General features: G+C 43.3%; 1 protein-coding gene across 1 annotated transcript in view; it reads right to left on the minus strand.

Annotated features, from left to right (window-relative positions):
- The window catches only part of LOC121622844 (netrin receptor UNC5D-like), a 148361-nt gene extending 124854 nt beyond the window's left edge, over window positions 1–23507 (minus strand). The window contains exon 1 of the mRNA XM_041959859.1: window positions 23329–23507. Within this exon, the coding sequence (XP_041815793.1) occupies window positions 23329–23413 (85 nt within the window). The 5' untranslated portion in view covers window positions 23414–23507. The remainder of the gene's footprint in view (window positions 1–23328) is intronic.
- Between the last annotated feature and the right edge of the window lie 547 nt (window positions 23508–24054).

The following is a 24054-nucleotide window of genomic DNA, read 5'->3' on the forward strand; positions in this document are numbered from 1 at the left end:
TACCTGAGGGTCTTGTGGGAATGGTAGATTTACGATCTGTTCAGAGCCTACAGTGCAGTAACTATGATTTCTCTCACTTTATCTATTGCTCGAATTCACACGGACTTTTTACAGGCCTTATCCTGTCCAATTTTATGATGAGGAACATAATTAAACTCTCATTCAGCATGTTTTAAATGCCACGGGACTACTGATAGAGCCAGAATATTAATGAACATAAATAAAATTGAGAATCCACTATTCAGGAATAGAAGTGACCGAGCAACTGCTTCAATTCCCCTGTTTTCCATTTCCACCGGGCTGCTGACGGAGAGCTTTGAAAAGTTCCCGGATCGCACTTCATCCTCTGTCTCTCTCCACAAGTTCCCGCAACAGCTGAAACCAATAAACAAGACTTCAAACAGCAAGAATTAGCTGTTCTGCGGTGTAGGTGTCGAGCACAGAAATCTACAAAGCTGCTCTTTGCTCTCTGCGGCTCCTCGAATGGCAGGATGAAAACAACAGCGCTCAAATTAAGACAAAGTGCAAGCCTGCCTCGCGAGGAGTGCTAAGAACTCTGACACCTGAGTTTTTAAAAAAAGAACAGCTCGAGCGAGGCAGGCGGAGAGAACGGGCGGAGAGGTGGAGAGGGCTGGGAGTGAAATGCCTCCAGGACAGAGCCCTTACTCATCCTCGCAAAAGTAAGACAAAAAAGTACAGGAGTCGGAAAAGTGGAGAGCGGAGAGCGGAGCCGAGGAGGGCGCCTCGCGGTCTCCCACACCCATCAGCGAGCAGTGGGAAGCGGGGTTGCGTGCGGTCGGTCCGGGGGGATTTTCAAGCGCAGGTCAGATCGATGCACGCCCTTAACGCGGATCAGAGCTTGACAACTCCCCTCGGCGTTGGCATTTCTGAGTGAACAGCAATTTCCCACCCCCACACGAGTGAATAACATCAAAAAGTAATGAAACTCCAAAGCTTTGTTGTAAATGAGGATCTGAAGACAACAATTTCACCAAAGCCAAGAAACTGATACGGTATTTTGTGCTTTGGGAATTCAGCCGGAGAGATGCAATGATTTAAAAGAGCTAAATAAACACATTCAAATCGCCCTAAATTTAACTAATAACACGCCTGGCTGTCATGTCAGTGGCATCTATGTAATGTGTCATCCATAAGGAATATAAGATATGCAATGTAGCTTCAGCACATGCACGTATTTCAACAATATACTGAATCAGTGTGTACAGCACTGACAGGTCATACTCTGTAAAATAAGTTCAGTCCAATAATCAAATGTTTTAATCACAAAGAGAACAGAACGTGCACAGAAAAAGGTGAGAGGAAACAAAAGCTTTGCATCCACGCTTCTGAGGCCCCGTCCCCTCTCAGCATTAGAGGCCGCTGTGACTCACGCGCTGATGCCGGTCGCCGCTAACAAAAGGAAATCATTCGCTCGGCAAACACGGGAGCCTCCCACCAGCGTCGTGACTTTGAGGTGAATGTGCTGAAAACAACAGAAAGTTTTCCGAGAATTGACCACAGTCTGTGCAATGACAAACACAGAGCACAACGCCATCTGTCAGAGGCACTCGATCATGAAATGAGCCCCCGGGCGCGCTGACATTAATTTCTTCTCTACCTGACGACATTTCTGAATGCTGCGTCTCCTGCTAGGACTGCATGTCTTTTAGGTTTTAGAAACCCAGCTGATCTCATATTCTGGGGGTTTGTAAACGTGGACAATCTGCACAGAACACCACTATTTATAGATATCTCATTTCGCACCTTAAGTTTAATCCATTTACCAGCATTACTGGGGAGTAATTTCATGTCTTTTCAGTCTTTTAGTAAGAATAAACACCAATGTTAAACCCTCTGTGTATTTTCCAGATTCGTAATCTACTATCTCAAATTAAATTATACAAGTGTTATCCTTTCGAGCTGACAGTTTATCAGCACTCTGCTAAACCTACACTATTGTTCTGTGGATCAACAGAACATAATTGCCTTTCTATATGGTACAAGTCATAATAGGATGTCTGCAAAGGTTTATAGAATCCAGTACACCTTGTGGGAAGAAAACATGCCAGGTGGTATTTTAGGCCCAATTACCCATATGTTTGGGACAAGTGACCTTTCCACACTAGTGCACTGTCTGAATGTCCAGGTAGCAACAGCTACCAGCCATCAAAAACGGTTTATTGAAGTGTTTATTCTTAGCCTTTCCCCAAAGGTTAGACCGAGCTCTCACACTCACAACCCATCAGCTTTCCAATGTGTGTCACGGTGAAACACAGGCCCACAATGAAATAAGCGAGAGCAGATGGCTGACGAGCTAGATTCATAATTTCATCATTCTCCTTTTATCTCGGATAAAATATTAGTGTGCTGTCATCCACCCCTGACATAGTTATGATCCCACTTTCCTTCAGTTCTACTCCAAATGAGGTTTTATGGCGGCGTTTAATTCTGTGGTGGTTCATCATGGTTTCAGAGGCAATTACCCAGCCATGGGACACTCGTCCTAAATCTGAACCATGCTACTTTTCATTAAATAGCATATGGTCTCCTGTGGCTGGTAAAATACACCGGTCTGAAACTACTGAGACAGTCACACGGCAGTGACATTCCTTTCACTTTTAGCACAAAGCTCAGTATTTTGCAGGAAGCATTGCCTCCACCACTATTATGCACAATCATGAAGAAACATTCACCTAGAAATTCATTAAATAAGGCGGCTACATATCAGTTCCTCCACCAGCTGCAGCTCGACAGACCGTACTGCAATGCAGCCGCGAGCCATTTCCACAGCGCTGACTCGCTTTCAGCAAGAAGAACTCTCTGTTTTGCTCTTGCTATCTCTCCCCCCTCCTGCATGTACAAGGAACGGGCTGATGAAACAATTTTAATACAGTCTCTGAAGGTCGTTAAATGGTGTGGAGGGAAATGACTACCTAAAATGCAAGAAAAAGGCAAGCTCAGGAAAAAGAAAGAGCTAAAAAGGTCTTTAAAAAAAGCTAATTAAAGCACAAACCATGGGTGTCATGTGTTAGAGGGGTTGAAAGTTTGTGGTGCGTCTGGCCTGTCAGGATATGTAAAAAATTTTGTTGCATCATAATGACACAATCTCATAGACTGTCTAGATCAAAAGTCCTCCGGATTAAAGGGCGTCGTTTGTTCGTGAGTTTTCAGATCTGACGCTCGTCTGTCTGAGGTACAAATCGCCGCTGAAAAACAAATCAGTCTAATGATATGACGACGCTCTGGTCCGGGTTCGGTTTGCTTTTGGCACAAAACTGAATCAGGTTTCAGGACACGTTGCGGTTTGGGTCAAAATGACGACTTTAAACACACTTTGTCGCTCTACAAAAAAAAAAACCACGCCAAGCCAAAAGAAATGACTGATAAGGAGCAGATCAAAGTAATTAAAACATGTAAGAGCCTAATAGGAAAACTGTAATGGAAAAGTGTCTAAGAAGTCATGTTTTATAGTGACAGGCTTGACTTCCAAGACTGATCTCCATGAGTTTCAAGCAGTGAGGAAGTGTTTGAAATGTGGGAGAAAAAAAGTGAGCACTGGTATTAATCAGAACTTCTAAAAACGTCAAATCAGTCTGCCTGTAAAGTGTGAAGAGGGTGAAACTGCAGACTAAGCACAGAGAGAAAGCAGCCTGTTGCATCCGTCACTTGCTCAATTCCAGGCTACTGTAGCTCGAAGCTTATCGCCTCAGATTGAGCCTGATAGAGCTCAATTTCCTTTACTTAATTAAACCATCTGAAATGCAAGGGGAGATGAGTCTTCACAAAAATGTATTTTTTCAGAGAAATTCACTGTCTTAAAAAGGGATTATACAATATTTGAGTTCTCTAGATTTAAGGTCTAAGTGCACAAACAGCAGGCCCAGACCGCCGCTCTTTAACGCTGCGTTCAGGTTTCACTTTCTCTGGTGTGCTCATAAAGCTTCCTGCACTTGTGTGTTTGCCGTCATTTGCCGCTGGGGAGAGAGCCCTCCTGATCAAAGCCAGCCACCTTTACTGAGCCCCCATTTTGGCCTGAATGAGGAGGTTCACAAGAAGTGGCAAGATGCGGACATATTGGAGATTGGGGATGTACTGTAAGGTTACCAGACTCCCACTGCCCCAGCCCTCATTTTAGAAGCACTGGCAAAAGGTTAATGCTCCGCTACCTGCGGAGAAGAGGGAGGGAGAAGAAAAAAGAGCAGGGGGATCAAAGCTTTTAGGCATGCGTTTCTGTAAATTTAAAATTCATATTCTGTATGTCTGCAAAATTATGATACAACAGGATCGAATCTGACAGAAAATGCACAAAAGAAGGTAAACGCAGAGGCACACTCTCTTTCTCATGATCATCTCTTAACATTTGCATGTTATGCTTTTACCCTGAAATTTCTTCTGGCCATTCTTCGCTCTGCTCAAAACACCAACAAAAGCAGCACAGTTCCTAAATTAAACAACTAATGCAATATAGAGTTGAGTCTAGTATGAAATTTAATCAAAGACCATTTAAAACTGCGCAGCCATGAAATACAGGTACATTAGAGGACCAGCAGAGCAATCTGTGCCTCTGTTTTTTATATCTTCACACATAGCTATTCATCTTAAATTCCCTTGTGTGCTGCTGCAGCCATGGAAATAACATAAAATTATGTTTATTTTAGAAATGAGGTGGATTTCCAGGAGGTCCTGCTCCACATCAAATATGTTTTTAATATGGTTGCAAATACACATAATAGAAGCTGCAACAAAAACGTCAAGTTTCAGATGAAGAACAAAAGCACTGAGTCACATTAGGTTATTGAGGTTAATGTCCCCTTCATCCGCTGCCTGGCTGCGTTGAATAAGCTGCAGTACATCCTCAGACAGAGCGGTGCACATTAGTGCATCCTGCTCTTGAGCCTCATGTTGATGCCTGCGCTGTCCCTCTTTCCCCCAGGACTCTCTTATTCCTCACCTGCCCACTTGTTGCCCCTGTTCTGTTTTCCCACCCTGACAGTCTTCAGATTCACCACCTGCTTGCACACCTGCTCCTCGTCTCCCTGTTAGGTCCCTGTTAACTATTGCTGCTGTATCTTTCCTGGCAGTATCCTGTTTGCCTGTTTTCTGGTGCTACCTGCCTCTTAGACTTTCTGTGGGCCTGCAAAACTGTACCTAGCAGGTCGAGGTAGACAGTGTGTGATTCACTTTGTGCCACTTTTCTAAATAAGAAAAGAGCGATGGCTTAGCTAATGCACAGAACTAGCCGTTTCCACAGCATTATTGTGTCTCTCATAGCATGGATAGGTTGCCGGCTAAACTTTGGTAAAAAACTGCTACAATTCGGCAGGCTGGACCATAGGCTGTTCATGGGCCATGAGATCCAGGTCAAATACATAAATAAAAGAAGACCTAAATCCCTCTTTGGCGGAGCAGCTCAGAAGCTCTGAGGAGCACGCATGGAAAAGTTTGCCTTCAGGGATTTCTGCCAAAAGGCCTTTGCACAATCTGGTTGATGTGAAACAGTCGCAGTTAGTTTTAAACAGAAAAACATTAAGGTTTGGGTTAAAATTATAAGTCAATGTTGACTTTTGGTTTCATGCGGGGAAACAGTGGTCTCCAGGGCGAAAGGCCAACTGACTTTCTAAAGGCTTTCTGACAGAAAGGCAAACTTCTCCCATGAGCCGATGGAGCCAGATGGATTTGTGCTATATACAGATGCTATCTTTTTTTAAAAGGGAAAATGTAGGCACTCTTGCTCTGATATCACAGAGACGTGAATGTAAAAGTGGAAGTGAAACAGTAGTGGAGTAGCCATGATGAATTATGAATGAATTGCGAGTTATTTGACCTGCTCTCAGTCCACTGAAGGAAGGTGGAAACTACAAAACGAGAGTCTGACGAGGCACTCTGTTTGTTCTGATAACGGAGGAGCTCCCTCATTCCTGAGAAAACTGTCAAAGCACAAACTAAGCCAAAGGAGGTGTGTCCAGTGATGAAAAAGAATGCCTAATGGCTGCCTTGCCTCTGCTCCATGCTGCTTGTAATCAGTGCCATCCTCATGATGCATAAGCAAAGCGCTGTCCTCGACTGAGGAGGTGAAATGAGAAAAAGATCCAGTTGGTTCAGAACCAGATTGATCCACCAGCTACGGTTCAAAGCAGGAGCAGACGACTGAGAAATGAGCTTCGCTGTTAGACCTGCCCTCAGACAGGTTTAAAGGATGACGACAGGTTTGCAGTTTCACGTTCATGATCGCCACCTGTCCTCAACGACATCTGCAAAAGCTGCAGAGAGAACGAGGCAGATGCAGAGAGTAAAGCGGAATTTACCTTTTTATTGTCCTGCCATAAGTTGATGATGTGATAAAGTTTTGGCGGTTGTTTCTGAAAATCAATAAATATTTTGTTATATGTTTAGGTATATTCACAGTACGTCTTCTTCTACGCTGCGTTTGCATGTTTATGATGCACTTGATAATTCTGTTGTATTGTGGGAAAACTTGCATCACTTCTTGACAAACAGAGTGATGTAAGACCAAATACCAGCCAGGCATTACAAAGTCAGCTGTGAAGTAAAGCCAACAGAGTAATTACAGTTCTGAATCAACGCTCTAATCAATTTTCCACTTTTGGACATGTCTGAAGACATACAAAAATACTACAATGCAAGTACAGACAAGATGCCTCTGACTTCACTGAAAAGTCCGTTCTAAGTGCCTGTGCACAGGAGGCTTCAAGTTTCCACATCAAACCAGTGTAAGTTGCATATTGAACCCCAATTGGCCTCCAAACATGCTTGTATGTAGACACTTTAAGCTTTGATTTAAGATGAGCTGAGAGAAACTTTTCACCTTCAGCAGATGAAAGTGAAAACAGCCTTTTCCTGTCAAACTCTGCATATACAGCGTTCAGCACAGTGAAGGTCAAACATCCCAGTGAGCTAACAGTAAGCAAGATACAGCTTTGAATAGAGGGGAAATAAATAATCTGAATCTGTGTTCAGTGTTTGTTTCTCCTTTCAATTCAGTTATTTCCTACAGTATAATTTATTAAAATTAATAGCTCTGTGTCTTTTTTTTGGTCTTTTATTACAGTAACAAGCCGCATAGGCAACTGCAGTGCTATTGTGCAATCATTAGCAGCTCTTTACAAGCCATCAAGGCTAAATGGCACAAAGACTGAAGAGGAGCAAGTGATATAACACAATGTCAGATGCATTACTACAAAGCTATCTTCATTCGTACGATTCACATCAGCCAATCACATTCTACCTCCTGACATATTAAGTCCTGGTACAATTCTGCCTGACAGGAATGTTAATTTCTACCTGAACTGCATTTTAACAGCTGCTCAGTCTCTTAAAACGATGCTGAAAAATAACACGCTTGCCATAAGTATATTGCCAGAGAAACTCACAAATAAATAAAGACTAAATCAATAAAGCAAGGATAAGGCACGCCTTTTTAAGTCCACTTCAACCCTGTTTGTCCGAAACTGTTCAATCTTTGAAAATGTTGCTTTGAGACTTTTTGTCCTGTCGTGCAGGAATAGCACAGGTGTAACTGATAACATTAACGGTGGCTCCGCTCCATTTAAGCGTGCCAATAAAGCATGGAAGTAAGCCAGTATGCTCAATACAAGGGCTCTGGATCTGTACACCTCTTCCTGGTGACAGGATGGGTGCTGTGTGTGTGTTTGGCTTTTTTACTGTCATTTTAGCCCCTTTCATACTGCCCAGTAAAGACCTTCAAGGAGTTCTGCACTTCTGTGAATCACCCTCATCTCGTCGTGCATCACAGCTGCTTTACATTAGCTCAAGAGTCAAGAAGACAGCCTTCGTTCACTTGTTGTCTGATTGGCTATACGGTCTTAACTCTGTTGCCACCTTCACCAAACTAACATATTTCCTCAAATAGTAACCGGGACCTTTATCTGAAGCAGAACTGTATTAGAGGCAGGCCTTTATTTATAATTGCCTCTATTTGATAAATATAATTGGTGATATTTTATTTGATATTTTCTTATCTGTTTCAAATTAAAAGCCCTCTTGCATTTTAGTGGACTAAAACCATTCATTTCTTTACACGGCTTTTATTGTGAAACAATTGCAGGAAACTGTTATTTTCTCATTGACTTGCAAAGGTCCCATACGATCATTGAAATGTACTGTAGCTACCGCCATCTTGTTGTGGCACTTGTTTGGCTGAGAGATTAACTCATACACCCCCAACTGACTGAAATCAGACAATGACACTTAAGATGAGCAATCAAAAACAAGGTGTTGACAATAGCATGATTATATTGTTGAATTTATCAAATTATAGCAATGGAAATATACATTACGCTAACATGACAGCCAATGGGAGTTATATCCACCCTTGTGTTCTCCCAGGCCATTATTTGAGGCCGGTCTTTGTTTGTTTACGTTGACCACGCCTGGCTTTTCTTTGACTACTGATTTCTATTTGAGGGAATACCGTGATCAACTGTTGTTCATGACATGGCATGTCACTTTTGGAAAAAGTGGAAAAAGGATTATACAGAGTGCTCTACGGATAAAAATCTCAACGTACAGTTGAGTACAGTTCTCAAGTTGATAAGAAATGCTGCCCTCACATGCTATACATTCAGTCTGTTCTCATGGGTTTGGCCTTATTCTGATTTCAGTGTGCTGAGCTTGTTAGAGGGCTCTGACTGTATTCATAGCACGAGGGGTACAAAGCACAACTGAAACTACAATAGCCCAGAATAACAGCTTAGGGGTATATTAAGATTACATTTCTGGTCGTATTTGAACGACGGTTTGTGCGTATTGCACATAATTAATATTACGGTTACCAACAGTAATGGCTATATAAAGGGCCCTTAAACAAAATTATACAAACAAGCATACCCAAATACTCTATGATATCAAGGTACTCTTATCTAACCCCAACAGAAGGACACATGGTAGGTCAAACACGTCTTTGGTGGTGACCTTGTGTGTCTTGGAATATTGGAAATATGAGAACTTTTCTATGGGGACTGTCCTCACTAGAAAAATGACTGCACAATTTGTACAAATATGAAACAAAATATGTTTATGTCTACCTGACAAGTGACCTCATTTGTGAGAATAATGACCGTGCGCTCTCTGTAGCAAGAGCATAAGTAATACTAATAAAATGTTTATTTGCCTTTACATAATCTTAAGACAGGAGCGGTAGATCAGAAAGTGCTCATCAGAGTCGTTTGTGGAACCGCCACACAGGCTGTTTTGGTAGGCACGACCTACTTTGTACGTTAACTATGGAGTGATGTGTGAAGGCAGCATGTCTTCAATTGTCTGCTAACAGCAGTGGGTTTAAACTTTGAAAAGTACAGCTGTCTCAGGCCATTATCACATTAATCATGTGGCGCACATAATAAAATGCAGCTCCTTTGCTAAATAGGTCAGCAATTTTGCATCACAAGTGGTGGATAAGTAAATGAAAGACAGACAGAAAAGGAGTGGGTAGAGAACACATAAATAGGAGGATGAAGAGTCAAAAGAAATACAGAATGATTTTAAACCAACAGCCTGGTGTCCACTTGAGAATTGCTAAAAAAAAAACAACAGGAGCATGCATGCTTGATAAACACCAGTGGGAGTGTGTCTATGTTCCCAGGGTCCCAAGTTTCCAGGGAGCATATGACCCCTGTGAGAGGACATATGTAGAACTGGGGAACGTAGGACCCTTTTTCATGTTCCCATTATGTGCAATATAAATCTGGTGAACACAGAAGCCCGGGAGCACGGGAACGACTCCACACCAATATTTGCGGCATCTTACGTTTGATCGATGGTGCTCAATATAATTTTGTAGCAGATATAAAGCATTTGGTGAGCAGGGATCAAAAAGCGATTGTTGCATGCGAAACAACTTTGAAGATATGAACGAAGGTAAAGGACATAAACTGAGATGAATTGGCGATGATATAGGTTGGAAAGATGATAACGAACAGATGCAGACAAATCAATAGCAACTACAAACACAATTAGACCACATGAGATTTCATGACCTCCATAGAGTACACTTCACCAAACACACACACACACACACAGGCAGGTACACACGAAGTCCACAGTTTTTAGCCGAGCAATTTATCTTGTCTCGATAATTAATTTGATTTAGTGTGAGGCATAAGCCTGTGCGCTACTTTACAGTTTTATTCTGCACCGCCTTCGCATCAAGAACAGGGAAGACTTGCAAAAATGCATTTCTGTCACTCCTTTCTTTCAAACTTGTGCACGATCTCACAGAAGAGCTGGATGTACATGTGTAATGCATGATGTATAATATCAGTAGGTAACAGTATGGTAGACAGCTTCTCCTGCCAGTTAACAAAATACCATAGTAATATAGTCAATATTCCCAGAAGGAGCTAATAGGCTGCTGTAAAGAAATGACACAGTAGAAAGAACAATGGACCTGGAAAATGTGTCCACATTCGTCACAGTGAAAAGAGACGAGTGGAAATAATATGAAACCAGACGTGTGTCAAAGCAGTGCTTCTCCTGAGCACAACGAAACCAGACCTTCCAAATGTGTATTATAAGAATAAGAATAAGCAGCTAATCTCAGTGTGGCGAATGATTTGACAGTGAGGTCACTGAGGAACAGTGCTGCAAGAAAAAGTGCTGTTTTGATGTGTGTACGAGTAAGCACGATCACAGCGCTGCAGCATTTCCATGCACAGTACGTCCAGTGCAAACGTTCGTGGAAAGAAAAGAACCAAGAAAAAACAAAAAAACTAAATTTCATTTGTAAAATCCCTAAAGGTGTAAACTCAAAAAAGAATCATTGTAAAAATAAGCTGAAATCAAGAGTGCAAGGCAACAGTCCCTCCTCTGGCAGAATGCAACGTGCTCACCAAATTCCACATCAGACTGGAGAGCAGTTTTTAAGTTGTGTTACTTTGCCGTCTTTAGGCTCTGCAGACACAGAACAAGCATCATTTTCAATTGACATAGCAATTTAAAAATACATGTCCCACATGTCAGTAGCTGTTTTTTTGCTATATCACGTACATTAGTAGCGTAAGTCTGCACATATAACATCAAACAGTATCCACTGAAATAACATAAATAGACCAGTGATTCAAAGTGTAGTGTGACTGCAGCTCACAGGCTGTCTAAAACACGAATGTAGTCTCTGTGGTGTCACCCACAGGTTTGTGAAGAGCCATTGTGAAGCTCACTAACAGTGACTCCAGCTGTTGCCATCTCCAATAGTCCAAAAATGGGCAAAGAGGTGGGCCACATGAAGCCTGGTTGCTGAAACCTAGCAGCTAGCTGCCACTCAGCCATGCATGTAATTATGCAGAACTACAAGCCTTCGTATAAATTAAATAAGTGCGTTACATAAAAACTTACCCCTGTTCAGTTGTCACGAACGGGGAAACTTATTGAGATCAAAACGGTTTTTGTACCAGGCTGTAAACATGTTTATTGCTGCTGTAAATTTTGGTCTATGGGGATCGACTCGCTTTTGCAGCCAGCCTCGAGTGGCCATTCAAGGAACTGCAGTTTTTGGCTTCATTTTTCAGCGCAGGGGGTTGCTGCTTGTTGAAGTACCTGATAAATGATATCTATGGCTACTGATTAAATTTAAGCAGTCACACTATATTACGGGCTCCACTCTATCGAGGGGAAATTCCAAGAGCGAACAGAAGCCCTTCGAGATGGGTCACGGCACCATCGGCTTCTGTTCCGTCTCCATTAGCCCTGAAAAACATACCTGCTGGTCCTGTAGGTTATCACACACCTTCAGGTCAGCACAGAGAGAGCTGAATGTCAGCGGCGCACTCCCTCGGTATGCGAGGGCCACAGCAAACACTGCATTCAACAGACAACAAGGACGTAAAACAGACCAAATCCGACAAAGAAAAATGAACACACATTCCCGCGCACATGCACTCACAGACAGTGTACTTAAAGCTAAAAAAGACGGCAAATTCTCTAACCTTTTGCAAAGGTCAAGAGCCTGCTGCGGTCTGCCTTACACTTGGCTGTCGTGGGCTTAAAAAAAGCTTGGTCAGGATTGGAGTATATTAACCACGACTGTTCCAAACATTTTACTGTAATGTGACAGTAAGAACAAATACGAAGAAAGTGTTGAACGTCCAAGAGTATTGTTTCCATCCAATTTTTCTTTTGTCGTGTTGACTTTGATTGTTGGCATTCATCGGCTGAGACTAGGGAGGCCCGCGGTATCGACCGACTATGGATCAGGTCCACTCCAGCCTGTAGGCTATTAGGAGAGCCAGCAGTTCAGGCTCCTGCCCTGCCGTTCCTTAATTGGTCCCCTCTGAAACCCAGCGCACACAAACTTCACAATCACACTGGAAGATTAGACTGAAGAGAAAAGAGAATCCCTGTGTGCAAGCCGCTTGGCATCGATTAGCTCCCGCTATATCACTTCAGTTTCTCCTTCACAATTTTTTTATCTTATTTCTTTTCACCTGCAGATTACAATCAGCTGGGGTGGTCTTTGAGTAAACCATACAAGTTCAGATAAAGAGGAGTAGACAGAGGGGAAAATGGCTGGAACAAATGGGAGATGACTCAGGACTGCCTACTGGGTAATTGGGTTTTATCCTCTCATTTTATCATGCCTTGTTTTGGATTACGGCTATACAGCACACACATACGCGGGGAAAAGGAGAAAGATACCTAGACATTAGCAGATCTCAAGATAACTGATTAGGTGTGGGAGAATGAGACCGCTGCTGCAGTCTCATTATGATACTCCACAGAAGAAAAGCTCAACTAATTTCCGCGGAAAACGCGGAGCTCTTCGCTCTTGCCTCATCTGGTATCAAGGTTGGACAGAGTCAGTAAACACAATGCACGCAAAAATGTCAACAGGAGATGCTGCTGCACAATAGCTCGTCTTTTTTCCATTTCCACATTCTAATTCAAGGCGTGTTCATTTCAACCTGACATTTCAATTTCAGACGCTTCTACAATTCAGCGCTTTGAATATGGATCTTGTCAGGACATGAGTAGGCTCTGGTTTGGAGACCATGACAGGCTGACAATTGCAAGAGTCATCCAGCAGAAATTCTGTACATATCTCACCCTAACCTCTAATACGGGAGTATTTCACACCTCGTTCTGCGCTGGCTTTTGACAACAAAAGCGGCGCTGTTACAAAAGTCATTTATGGCAAACCACATCATTCAGCATGAAGATTTATTGTACGCACGGACACTTTATTCAAGCAGCTCCACCGCTGGGTTCAACGTGAACAGAGCACGAGAAAAATGTTCACTCCTTTATGCAATTTCTATTTATCTTCTATAACTTTTTCCCAAACCAACCTCTGAATTATCATTAAGTCAAATGAGAGTCTTTTGAAACATCATAATCTTGACGTGTTGGAGCTATTGGTGCAACAGATGAGTTTATTCTGCTCGGCAACATGGTGTAAATATGGAACCAGGTGCACCAGCGTGACATCTGCCCAACACCGAGCTACGTCGTCGGCTTGTTTCAGAACAAACTACACCCCCCAGTGTCAACTGCAATAAAGGAGCATATCACCCAGTGTGACAGTATGACCGTTTAATGCGTTTTTAATAGTTTTTGGACGGCAGTGACGCTCTGCAGCTTGGAAGCACACAGTAAGCTACTCAGACTGTGGCTTTACAGAAACACTTGGTAGGATGAATTCATTGTTGGTCGTTATTGGCGTCTTCAGAGAAATGGCTGATAAATATTGCAGCACCTGTTCCAAATGTGCCTCCTCGAAACGGGCCGACTGCTCGGCCTCTTGTATTGCTGCTCGCAGCTTTCTCAATATCATCGACCCACGGAGCAGGAGAGCCCCCTCAGTTCTAGATGCAGCAGTTCCAGAGCCACTGTTTGTAGACCGAGGCATTTTCCCTTTTCAAACTTTATTAACAGCACAGCAACATTACAATACACCATCAGTTTTAGACAGTGCAATGAGGTGAGTCACACCTAAGATATTTCCATCAGTCCTTGAACGACTTGTGCAGGGTAAAAACATCCGAATCAAACCTTAAAATAGTAAAAATCATCAAGATAATTTTATTCTACATTTTGCCAAATTTAAATCTGGCCAAAAATAAACATTTGCACTAACTGATCCTAAAGTGAAGTAAAGAAAACGTAAAATTCTGCACTCCGAAGCACAACTGGAAGGAGAGGAGCCAGCAGCCGGGAGAAGACTGAGATTGTTAGTACAGGTTTACACTCGTGGTGACACTTGTGGGCACTTGGAACTATGTTGTCTATATAGCTTACAGTCTTTTTTAAGTTTTATCAAATGTATAATCAAAGAAATAGAACTTTTTGTTCTTTTTGTTTGTGTTATACTGCACAAGACGTTTTTGAGTTCTACTTCTATCCATGATTGTGCTTTTTCCTTAGTAAAAATGTGACAAGAGCGTAAAAATGGCCAGAAACTGCCTGTGGTTTAGAGGGATAATAACAGTTAACCACTGCATAGGGTTGTCAAAGTGATAACATTAAAACTCAGGTTATCTAACGCTTAGTTAGGTGTTACCAGCACTGCTGAGTTTAATGTAGCCACTGACCATTGTTTAAACTACAAGCCGATGTTCAGCTTTCTAGAGAACTGCTCGTCGAAACCACTTCACTCTTGCCACTGCACTTCCTTTGGTCCTCAGCGATCCACCCATCGGCTCAAGGTGAAGTCAAACAGATGAAGGGTTGTTGAGAAAACCAACAAACAGACATTCCTTCTATTTCTGTTTGATAATAGCAGGTAAAAATAACACCCGCATTAACCCTTTAACTTGTAAATAATAAATACGTGCATATAGGAGCCTTGGCTTTATAGATGCTGCATTGTCTTCAGCTCTGGGGTTTGAGTTGGTCTAAACCAGCTAAGATTAAATGAAGCAGAAATAGGCAAAGCCATCTATTGATTCTGCTGTCTGTGAGGTGAAACAAAAGTAGTCTTTAAATGAATGTAACCACATCGATGCACAGAATAGATGTTATCTATCTTAATGACAAAGGGGAGTCCTTGGCTGAAGGGGAACCTCATCAAAGTCACACATGCATAACCTTGCAGCAGTGCTCAGGCAGCAGAAGAAAACACACAACCTCACGTATGGATAAACATTTAAATTCAAATGTTCAAGTCATTAACCGGCGTCAATACGTTCGAGGAGAGGAGTTCTCTTGATATTGATATTTGTTATATCCATCATTTTTTCCTGTTTTGTTTCAAAATGCTTAATTTGTTCTCATTCTTAAATGTAAATCAGTAGCAGCAATAGAAATTGTGGAGCTTCTCTTTCAAATTCAGACCAAACTAATGTGAGCAACCATCAGGCAAAGACTACAGGAGGTTACGCCGCTGCAAACACCCCGCGAAGAATGTGAACAAAAGCACCGTGTAATGACTCACACCAGAGGAGGTGCAAATGAAAAAAAGTGTGACGATTCTTCAGCAATCAACGGCAGAAGTACCCAGGTTGCCTGCTATGAAAAAAAAAAAGCTAAACTCACTTCAAAAAAGGTAAGAGCATGACTCCTGTTCACAGACAGCGAGCTAAAAAGAACAAAGAAAACACTCGCTTTATGAACTCGGGTGCGGGGAAGTGGTCAGCGCCGAGCAGGCCGGGGGGGTCTATCAGGGGATGGAGGGGACCCTGCAAAGGCGACAGCACAGCAGTCAAGCTGGGAGATGAGCCGCACAGACCGCTCAGTGAACTCTGAACTTGTTATTATTGAAGACGCTGCCCTTTGTCAAGTAAGCCCGGCGTTTCAGCGCCGGATAGAAACAAAAAGGAGACAGCGGCAGTGAATAGAGAGAATAGCTGCGGTGAATCACAGCATGGTTTCACACAGCCCCTCCAAACACGTGCGCCTCTCGCCAAGGAAACACTGCATGCTCAGTACCGACGACACATGCATTCTCGACGTTATGGTGGCAGTGAACTACACTACTCAGGACACAAAATAAATGCAAATATGTTCCCACGTGATCGGGTGAAATGTTATTTAATTATGAGGTGAATCATTACCATGCATGGAATATTCAGGTTTACCCATGAGCTTATTTTCAGCTTCATTAACCTGCGTGTTGTTTATCTTAAAAACATGATGACAGGCTGACATGCTGCTGACATACGGTACTCTAAGTGTTGCTGACTTGCAAATATTTTCTGCTGCTTCCCATCCAAACATATCGTCATGAAATTGTACTTATTATTCCACTATGTGCAGATATTTGCAGCAAATTACAGTAATTATCTACCTTTTCTTTATAATATTGACTGAAGTCAGAAATTTTTGAATCCTACATGGCGTGGCTGATGAGTTTGGCGGACAGTTTTGGAAGCTGGCTAAAAATGACCAATTATTTGCAGGTAATCTTGTCTTTGAACGCTTGTTCTTTACAGTCTCATGAAATCTGGATTAAAGAAAACGCATCAGTCTTTAATGTAGTCTTTTTGTGCCGGGCTCACTGTGGCACAAAGTCATCATCTTTGCAATCTCCGACTTCAGCTTTAGTTTTAATGTGTTTTAGTGCTTCTGAACCCCCCCACAGACGGCCAATGGACTTCTACTTTCTGTTTTCCTTTATGAATGACGGAGCTTTGTTACAACATACAGTCACACACGGCTACAGGGAGGTATTATGCAGGCTTCATATGGCAGGAGGGACTCTGAAACCACATCCTGCATCTCTGACACTCGCAAAAGCTCCACATGGCCATTAACAGCAGACATGGCTGCATGAAATACAGCAAGGCAAAGTCCCTTTCAGCGGCTTGTGGTGTTTTCTGAGTTCTTTTGGAGAGGGACAGGAAACCTCACTTAAACATCTAGCTTGATATAAGGAATGTGGACAAACCAGCCAAAGAGCCTCTCAACCATTTTCAGCACTTTCAGCAGAGACAGAAACAGCCGAGCAGACCCTGTGGGCGCCTGAAACATAAAACGATGATTGTTCAGGATTGTTTAATATTTTCACTTCCTTAAAAAATTAATGTCATTTTTATTATCCTTCGTCAGTGTGACCTCCACCAAGGAGGCAGTCACAGTCCAACTACTGACGAATGAGTCTTTATCTCAACAAAAGCTCCTCTTCAGGCTCCCAGTAAATAAACAAAAATCCTTGAGTCTCAATACAACATGTGGCCAACGAACATAAACCTAAGTGACGCCTCATGCATCTAACAGACAAGCTCAGTGATCCTCCGACTCCGGAGTCGCCTCCTGTGGCCCGGGAGTTTCATGGTGGGTCCACGGAGTACAGAGGATGGAGCTGGAGAATAACCGGATCCTGTGCAGCGGGTGAGCTATGAATTACGGACGTTCTGCCTCATTGGTTGGGGCCGCCAAGCTAAACGGTGATCACTCTCAGCACAGAGCCCCTTCCATTGGTGTGTAACGTTAGATACGTTAGATTCATTAATATTCTGCAGGCCGGATGGGAAGCTTTGGCGTGCCGGATGTGGCCCCAGAGCCAGAACACTAAATGGGATCACAGTTCATCTTAAATTACAAAAATATGAAAAGTGCACGCAGAGATAAGAACTGTTAAGGTTTCCCCCCCTTTTCCCTGCGAAGATTCATTTCAAGTTAATATCCGCGTGTTTAACGTCTACAAGCTGGGGCCGGGTCAACAGGTAGATCCACACACCTCACAGTCAGCCTGGCATCTCTGGCGTATCATGGTGGCCAAGGTGCACCAAGTAATAGCATCAAGTTCCCAGGTTTTCTGTGAGAAACATCACCACAATACGTTTCACATCAATATTGTCATGTACTGATGTCAATGTTGAGAGTCTCCCTTGTGAGACAAAGAAAAAAAAGAAAAAAAAACAAAATATGCATCTAATATGTCTAAATATGCACTTTTTGATTCACTTTCATCACATTTTCTCACACGACACCAAAACGGACGCATGTTTGCATGTGCATGTCAAAACACTGCGGCGCATAAACAAACACTGAACTCCTGCTTTAATCCGAAAGTCATTAAATATGTATTTGCTTTTGATTACTCTTGAAATTAATTCATCGGGGAGAGCAGTGACAGGTGCTCGCTGTTACTGACAAACTGCCGTGGCAGTTACTGATAACACGAGATGCTTAAGTATTCTGCACTGTAACCCTCCTATCTGTCTTTCTCCCCCTCGCTCTTCTCCTTCCAACACCCCCCCGCTCCCTCGTTCTGCCTCTCCAAGCTCAGCCCCCCCTTTCTCCTTCAGTCAGGTGGGCAGAGAAATGACACCAGAACCAAAACATTTGTCACAGCAACAATCCACTGGAGCTAAATTACATCGAAAGGGATGGCGAGGAAGGTGTGGACAGCGAGAAAGGATGAGGGGACAGGGTACTTATGAGACAAAAGTGCTTTAGAGGAAGCAAAAGTGCTACCTATAGGTACAAGGTGGGAGCTACGAGTGAGAGCAAGGGAGTGGGGGGGGGGGTGTTTGGCATTGAAGTGAATGGTGTATGGTGTGAATCTTGCCTTTGTGGTGATGCCCTTGAGTTAGCCAGTGAAGCATTGAATGGTGCATTGTGGATGGGCAGTTATCTCCAAGGCTTCCCTTTCAGTGTTATTAGAAAACACATGACAGCAACGCTAGCTCTAATCGAACAGGAGGCTTCAAGGCTGAGAGGCAAACCTGCGGGAGGCGAGCGAAACGGCAACATCTGCCCTCCCTGTCATCCTGTCAGCGTCTGCACATACGCACGCTGTGCTACAGCGCCCGCGTCCAACCGTTCAGCATGCATGCAACATGTATAAATGATACCGCATGATGAAAGTGTAATCACTCTGCAGTGTGTACAGAAGTGCAAATATGCAAGAGCTATCCAGGGCCGATCCTGAGAATTGGAATCAAAGCTGCGGGGGGGGGGCTTTAATTGATCGGTGTCGACTCGAGCAGACCCGATCAAATGGCAGATCCTTTCATTACTGTACTCCGCTGTCCACCAGCCTGCTGCTGCTGCTGCTGCTGCAGAGCTGCTCTCCTTTAAGACAGTCGGGCTCAACAGGACCTTCAGTATTTGGATCAAGCAGCTCGTGAAAAATAAAGTGTGAAAAATGTAGTCGACTGCAGCTTTTATTTTAACGTGCCAGATAGATGTTTCATCAACACGGCAGATATTTGGCTGTTATTAATTTAACTATTTTTATTGTGCGCTCCATACTGAGCATCGTTAGCACCGTAATGTATTTCAGGATGAATTTAGTTCTCTCTTATCTCGCTTTCAGGTCGTAGCTTGTGTCATTTAGTTGAACATTAGCATCAGATGGGTCTCAGCAGACAGCCAATATTAAAAGGACTCAGATTAGGATTGGGGCCAAAACAGCTTGATTGGGATATCCCTAATAAATGACTCTAAACATTACAATGCATCTAATTAGACAGAATGAATTCTACAATACAAATGAGACAAAACGTGATTGCAAAGTGGAAAGAAAGGACCTCCATTAATCCATATATAACCACAAAGGAAGTGAAAAATATGAAGCTCCCTCAACAGACTTATAATGAAAGCATTGTTTTTTTATCGGAGACAGAAACAAAAGGATCCTGTTCCAATCAATCCTAGCTCTCCTGGGAATATCATGTGCAGCACAAAAGCTTATCTATTGATCAGATTTTCAAAGTCTCAATATCCCATAGACAGAAAAAAAACAATAGCTATTTGATTACTACTGTAGTTCTGTCCAATCCAGACTCTCATCGCACTTTATCAATGTAATGAGGTTGTGTTTGTTTACTTCAAAGCCAAATTTCTCTTCTGTGCATAACATACTCAATCATTTCCCCATTGCTGATTCTGTGGCTTTCTGCTTTCACTGTAGACAATATTTCCCACCCTTGTTTGGCTGCTGGTGAGCTTTGTTCCCTCTGAATGTGGCGAAGAAATGATGGGAGAGGGGGTTGGTGCGTTGGATAGAGAAATGGGTTCCCTTTGAATAATGCAGCAGCGAAACTGGGCAATATGACCACCATGCGATTTCCTACAGAACAGAAACAACTGTGGATAGCCAGCCCGACTGTGCTCGTGAATTCATCTCCCGTGAAATGTCGGTTAAATCAAAGCTGGAGCTTGAGAAAGAGTCTGGCAGTCATTTTTTTTTTTTTTTTTTTGTGGGGGGGGGATAAATAAAACATGGCAGAGATGATTCTGTTGCCCTTTATTCCCCTCTCACTCGAGCTTTTTCTGTTTCTATCTCGAGTTTCTTTTTTCCACACTTATGCCACTGCTTGAACCAGGATGCATTCTTAGCAGCGGGGGGCCCAGTGGCTACATGGGCCCCAGCTCCTGCAGCCACTAAGGGCTTGTCAAATTTGATTAAATTAATTTCATGTTCCTGAATTCGCGTGTTGTCCTTGCAGCTTACAGTGCTGCTGCAGTTGCAGGAAGCTTATGATACCTAACCTACTGTACACTTACGTAAGGTCAATCCCGCGTCTGTCGTGGAGCACGGTCGGCTGGTGCTTCTCCCCCTGCTTTGCATGTGGAGATGCTGCAGGCTGACCACTTACATGGCTTAACAGTGTCGTCACGTCGGTATCAAAGCACAGGGGTACATTTATTGACTTCACCCCAATAACCTTAGACAGACCACTGGGACCTAACTGATGTTTCCAACCAAGCAGTCTATCCAATTAGCATCTCATTTTGAAGGATCAGGTTAGCATAATTCTATATTTTTCTTATTATCAACAAATCCCACGGAAAGACCGAAGCCAGGGCTGCTTTCGTCCATCTTTCCTCGCTCTCTGACTTTCATACCCTATCTGTGGGCCCGAGCCCATTCACTGGGCTACTGAAGATTTAAATCTTTAAAAAAGGGTCACAAGGCTTTCATTGCATTAAAAACATGCTCAGTAATTTGTCCAAAAAAGGTGGGAGCTGCGGTTTTAGCAAAAATGATTCAAACAAAAGTAAATACAGTGCTTTTATCGAGCACTAACTGCAAATTTGGGATTGAAAATGAAAGGATCAGTATGGTATGTGTCCAAAATGCCAAATATTTCCTTGCTGCAGCTTAATTGTGAGGATTTGCTGCTTTGTCTTATGTAACAGTGTGAACACAATATATTTAGGTTTGAGGGTGTTGGTCAGACATGTCATCACCTTGGGCTTCAGGATATTGTGATTTTTGGATATGTTGTACATACATCATACATCAGGACCACACATTTGTGTGATGCTTCTGTGCAAACTCTTTATTTTTCCACTGAACTAAAATCCACAGACGAAATGTGAAATGCGTCATCTGAGCCTTTTCTGAATGAATAGCTCCTTTTCCACATGAATGATCTACAGAGACATTACTGCGGTTTACAAGCAACTCACGGAGAAAAGCTACAGTTCTTCACACAGACGACTCGAGTCATGTGATTAACGCGACATACATATCAACATTTCCGAGACGCCGTGCAGTTGCTCACTCTTTCACTGCGAACGCTGCTGCTTCGCTGATGACGCTGCAAACACCTTGCCACATTTCAATCCACCTGCAGCCACTAATTCTGGGTTCCTTTTTTTTTGGGGGGGGGGGTTGTTTTCGTCACTTCATGTTCTCTCAGTGTGCTAAACCTTCAGCTGTTTGTTTGCAGGTCCATGCACTATGAGAAAATTTTAGGCAATTAAATGATAAAACAGCATTCCCCTGAGAATTAAACTACCACCTGTGGGTGTCTATTCATGTATGTGGCTTGAGAACTGAGTTTTTATTTTAACCATGCTCCATAATTTAGCCTCGCCTACATGTTTTACATTATTTAGTCTGTTTTTTTTTTCTTTTTTTTTGGCGGAGTCTGCGTTTTCCATTTCATCTCATCTCATTTCTGCATAAAGTATTTGACTGCTGACATCCATATTATTGCACAACATAAATATTTATTTTACAGCATGGCAGAAAGCCATCGCAAAAGCAGGCCCCACTTTAAAGCCTGGCAGATGTGTAACAGCATACCTGTTCAGCTTGTTGAAACCACATAATGCACGCGCACTCACATCATAACTGTTTTTTTCTGTCAAGCGTAGGTCGCCCCGTTTCGTGTATCGTGCAGTGTTTTACATGGAAATGTAGATACTGTGGAAAAGTTGGTCATGTAAATACAATGCACAGCCAGCTTTGAAAGGCTAGACTCAACCCCTTTCAGGCTAATACAAATAGAAAGGCAAGGACCCTGATCTCTACATATACAAAGTTGCCCTGAAGATACATATGCTTAATCTTATATTTATGTTATGCAAATTTCCAAGTTGAAGCTAATTTCAAAACTTGGGATGCAAAAATGAAAACCTTGGGGCGAGTTAACTAATTGACTTGCAAATGCGTCTTTGTTACGCGACCATGTGAGCTAAATGGGTGTCAATAGGTCAGAACAGTTTCACCAGAGGAAAAAGAAAAGATTTCATGATGATCCAGCCCTCACCGAATGGAAACATTTTCAGACAGCGCACAACATCGCAGTCTTCTCTCAGGCTAACGCTGCAGAGCTGCTGTGAGATAAACAAATCTGTGCATTATCACCAAGAAAGACACTGAGATTTGACAGCACAGCCACCTTTTGATAGAGCTGGCAGCTGAGGATCCCCCATAGGACAGCCCAACAGTCTTTTTTTTGCTATCAAATGTCTGTACATGCCTGAGAAACTGAAATCAAAAGCATCCACACCTTTCAAAGCAACCAATATCAGTTAGAAGCTCTCCTCAAGCAATTGTCTCCATGACCAACCATGGAGGCACATTAAAACAATAGCTCGAGCTAAATAACTGAGCAAAAAAAGGACCAACAGGCTACAAACCTCACCAGTTTTACCGAGAAGAAGAAGAAGAAATGAACTGTCAAACGTTGCACTTGCACGGTGGGTCACAAGACAAGCTCTCCCTTTCATTACAGTTCAAACGTGGCAAAGGCCAACAGAGCGACCTGATCTGAGAGCTGTTAACTGAACAAATCTGCTCTCCGAGCTGATCACAATTTTCCAATTAGCGTAATTATATAATGAACGAAACTGGACTCAGTAAAAAACATCAAACCTTCTGCAAAAAAAAGCAAAAAAAAAAAAAAAAAAACCCCACATCACCCAAGCTCTGCTCAGCCAGCGCGTGGCGCATTGCAAATAACAAACTTACTATCAAATCAGCTGCAAAATGTCTCACTTTTTACGCACGCTGTTCTCACCACTTTCCAAAACCCAACACAGCTCAAACACCGCTACACACAGCCCCCCCGCGGCTCTCACACCTTTTCCTCGAGTTTATTCTCGAGGGCAGAGACCCCCCCGCCATGTGGGGACATCATCCATGTCAGCAGAGAGTGTCTGTCCTGCGCTTACCTCGCGCCGACGTGGCCGGGACTCGCGAACCGAGAAGCACGAGGATGCCAAAACTCAGGTAGCATCCTCCCGAAAACTGTCCCATCACTGCTCTGCGCGTGTCCCTCCCCGTCGGGTCTGGGGGCACCGGCCGCGGGTCTCGAACATTTGTCGTCCTCCAAACACGTTTCCGTGCCCCCACCCCCACCCCGACGAACGCTCTGTCCAGGTGCCGGGGCCAGTTAGTGTCCGCCGGGAGAGCCGTCACCTCGCGGAATCGCAGTGCGGAGGGAGGAGACGGAAAGTAGTGCGGAGCTCTCGGCGGTCGGCACTCTTCTGCGCGAGTGTGGAGGAGAAGAGCGCGCGCGAGCCAACAGCTTTTGGGAGGGAGAGAGAGAGAGAGGAAGAGAGAGAGTGAGAGAGAGAGAGAGAGAGAGAGAGAGAGAGAGATGTCCAAACCCCCGCGGACCTGTTGAGAAATCACAAAGCTGTGTGTGTGTGTGTGTGTGTGTGTTCATGTGCGCTCGCGCAGGTGCTTGTGCGCGCGCCTGTGATGATCAGATGAAAGGGAACAACGTCTTTCAATTATCCCCCCGCCCCTCTCCCCCGCCTTTTCTTTCGTTTTCAGCTGCACTGAAGCCCCCTCTCTGGACACCAGCACGGCCACTGAAATCGACACCATTGCCTTGGAGCTGTTGCCAGTGGTTGTTTGGGAAATTACGTTTTTACTAATTAATGCCTATCTTC

This window comes from Chelmon rostratus, chromosome 19, assembly GCF_017976325.1.
Source record: "Chelmon rostratus isolate fCheRos1 chromosome 19, fCheRos1.pri, whole genome shotgun sequence".
Lineage (NCBI taxonomy): Eukaryota > Metazoa > Chordata > Actinopteri > Chaetodontiformes > Chaetodontidae > Chelmon > Chelmon rostratus.